The sequence below is a fragment of the Austrofundulus limnaeus genome, unplaced genomic scaffold, assembly GCF_001266775.1.
Source record: "Austrofundulus limnaeus strain Quisiro unplaced genomic scaffold, Austrofundulus_limnaeus-1.0 Scaffold26, whole genome shotgun sequence".
NCBI classification, from domain to species: domain Eukaryota; kingdom Metazoa; phylum Chordata; class Actinopteri; order Cyprinodontiformes; family Rivulidae; genus Austrofundulus; species Austrofundulus limnaeus.
In genome coordinates this window covers 1,494,414-1,496,122 of record NW_013952428.1, presented here as the reverse complement: position 1 = coordinate 1,496,122, position 1,709 = coordinate 1,494,414, and the positions used below count along the sequence as shown (strand labels likewise).

The 1,709-nt window shown below is 36.6% G+C and overlaps 1 protein-coding gene across 2 annotated transcripts in view; it reads left to right on the top strand.

Moving 5' to 3' along the window:
• Nucleotides 1-1,709, top strand: part of tmem67 (transmembrane protein 67) — a gene marked incomplete at its 3' end in the record, with an annotated part of 19,563 nt that overhangs the window by 7,510 nt on the left and 10,344 nt on the right. For both annotated transcript variants that reach the window (XM_014004736.1, XM_014004737.1), the window contains 3 exon segments: nucleotides 856-1,010; nucleotides 1,114-1,222; nucleotides 1,610-1,696. In XM_014004736.1, the coding sequence (XP_013860190.1) occupies nucleotides 856-1,010; nucleotides 1,114-1,222; nucleotides 1,610-1,696 (351 nt within the window).

Sequence of the window (1,709 nt, the reverse complement as noted above, 5' to 3'; positions counted from 1 at the left end):
CTAACAAGACAAATTAAATATCTGTGGATCTACTATTGACATCAGGATGATCTAAGTATCAAAATGTAGCTTTTAAAACCAAGAATCAGAAAATATAATGAGGTCATTTTGACCAAATTTGACTTAATCCTCATTTCGATGTGATGGGTCACAAATATTAGCATAGAAATTATGATCCTCAGAAATGTCTTTCATTCATATTTATATTGTAGCAAAACTGTTTAGTTGATTAATTAAGACAGAAAATGTTTTTAATCAAAAGCATCGTGTTCAATATAGAGATTTTAACGTGCCTGTGAAATGCTTTTTCTTCATTTACAAAAAAATTAAAGAAAATATCCTAATATTTTAGAAATTTGGCATCATTCATATGACTTTTACACAGTTTGTCACAAAACGTGCACATTGTTTGCTAAATTTGGTGCAGTCCAAGTGAAACAGGAAGTAGTGTCAAAGGGGAACTCTTTAAAAAAGGGTAACTTCCTGGTCTTTATAAATCTGACTCTTCTTTATCTGATAAAGACTCAAAATAATCTACAGAAACGTCTGATTCTTTGCCATCTGTTGTTAGCCGTTGTAACAACTCCTTCAGGCGTTCCCCTTTGACATCACTTCCTGTTTCTGCTCATGCGAATATCTCAACCACTGTTCATTTCAGTGTCGTGAATTTCTGTTTGCAGTTCATCATGAATGTTTTCTTTCCAACTATGCACTCAAATATATCCCTTAAATTTAATGTCACAGGCACTTTAAGACACAATGACGCCTGTGCTCCAGTTTTATCAGGTTGATGGTACGATTTGACTCAGTTGTGTGTAATAAGCGTTTTTATGTAACTCTATCTTCTTCTTACAGCTCTTCTCAAACCTGACGGCGTGTCAGGCCCTCGGGAACATGTGTGTGATGAACATGCACTCCGTCAGCAGTGTGGCCAACGATGCTTGTGGTCTCTTTAACACTATCTTCAGCTCAAAAACCACACTGAGCTCAGTTCAAGGCATTGCTTACTGGTAACCATGTCTGACTTTTTCCATCCTTGTGTGTTTGGGAATCCCAGTAAGGCTTGTTTTGGTTTGGTTTGATTTTGTATTTTTTATTTTTTTCTGCTTGCAGGAAAGCTAATCTCCCCTGGCTTTACTACGGGAACGAACCGGGGCTGGCAAGTCGTGTACTTCAAACAGATCCTGTTCCTGTCTCCTTCAGTTTAAGGGGAACTAAAAAAGTAAATGACCAACAATGTCATCTGTGCAAACAAAAATTGGCAAAGAAGAAGTCTAGAAGATGTTAAGTTAACCACATTTAAAGAAAGTAGTATAATGCAAAACTTTTTTTTAGATTTATTATTTTTGTATCACATTATGTCATTCTCTCATCAAAAACATACCCAGACAGAGGCCAATTTCAAGGTGTTTAGATAGACGATGATGCAAAGTCAAACTGATGTTTTTTACAGAAAGCTCATTCATAACAACTAAATGTAACATAGTACTTGATTGTGGTATAGAGATGAACTACATCAAACGATTTCCTGTTTATTCCAGATTCTCCCAGCTAAGCTGTGAAGCAGAAACGTTTTCTTGATAGACCCTTTTTTGTGTCTTTATGTCAGAATACAGACCTTCGTCTGCTTGTGGCGATCTACAACGTCAGAGGAGACTTCCTTAGATGGGAGCAAGTAGGAGGAAGTAACCTGCAGGTAAGCTTTCAAC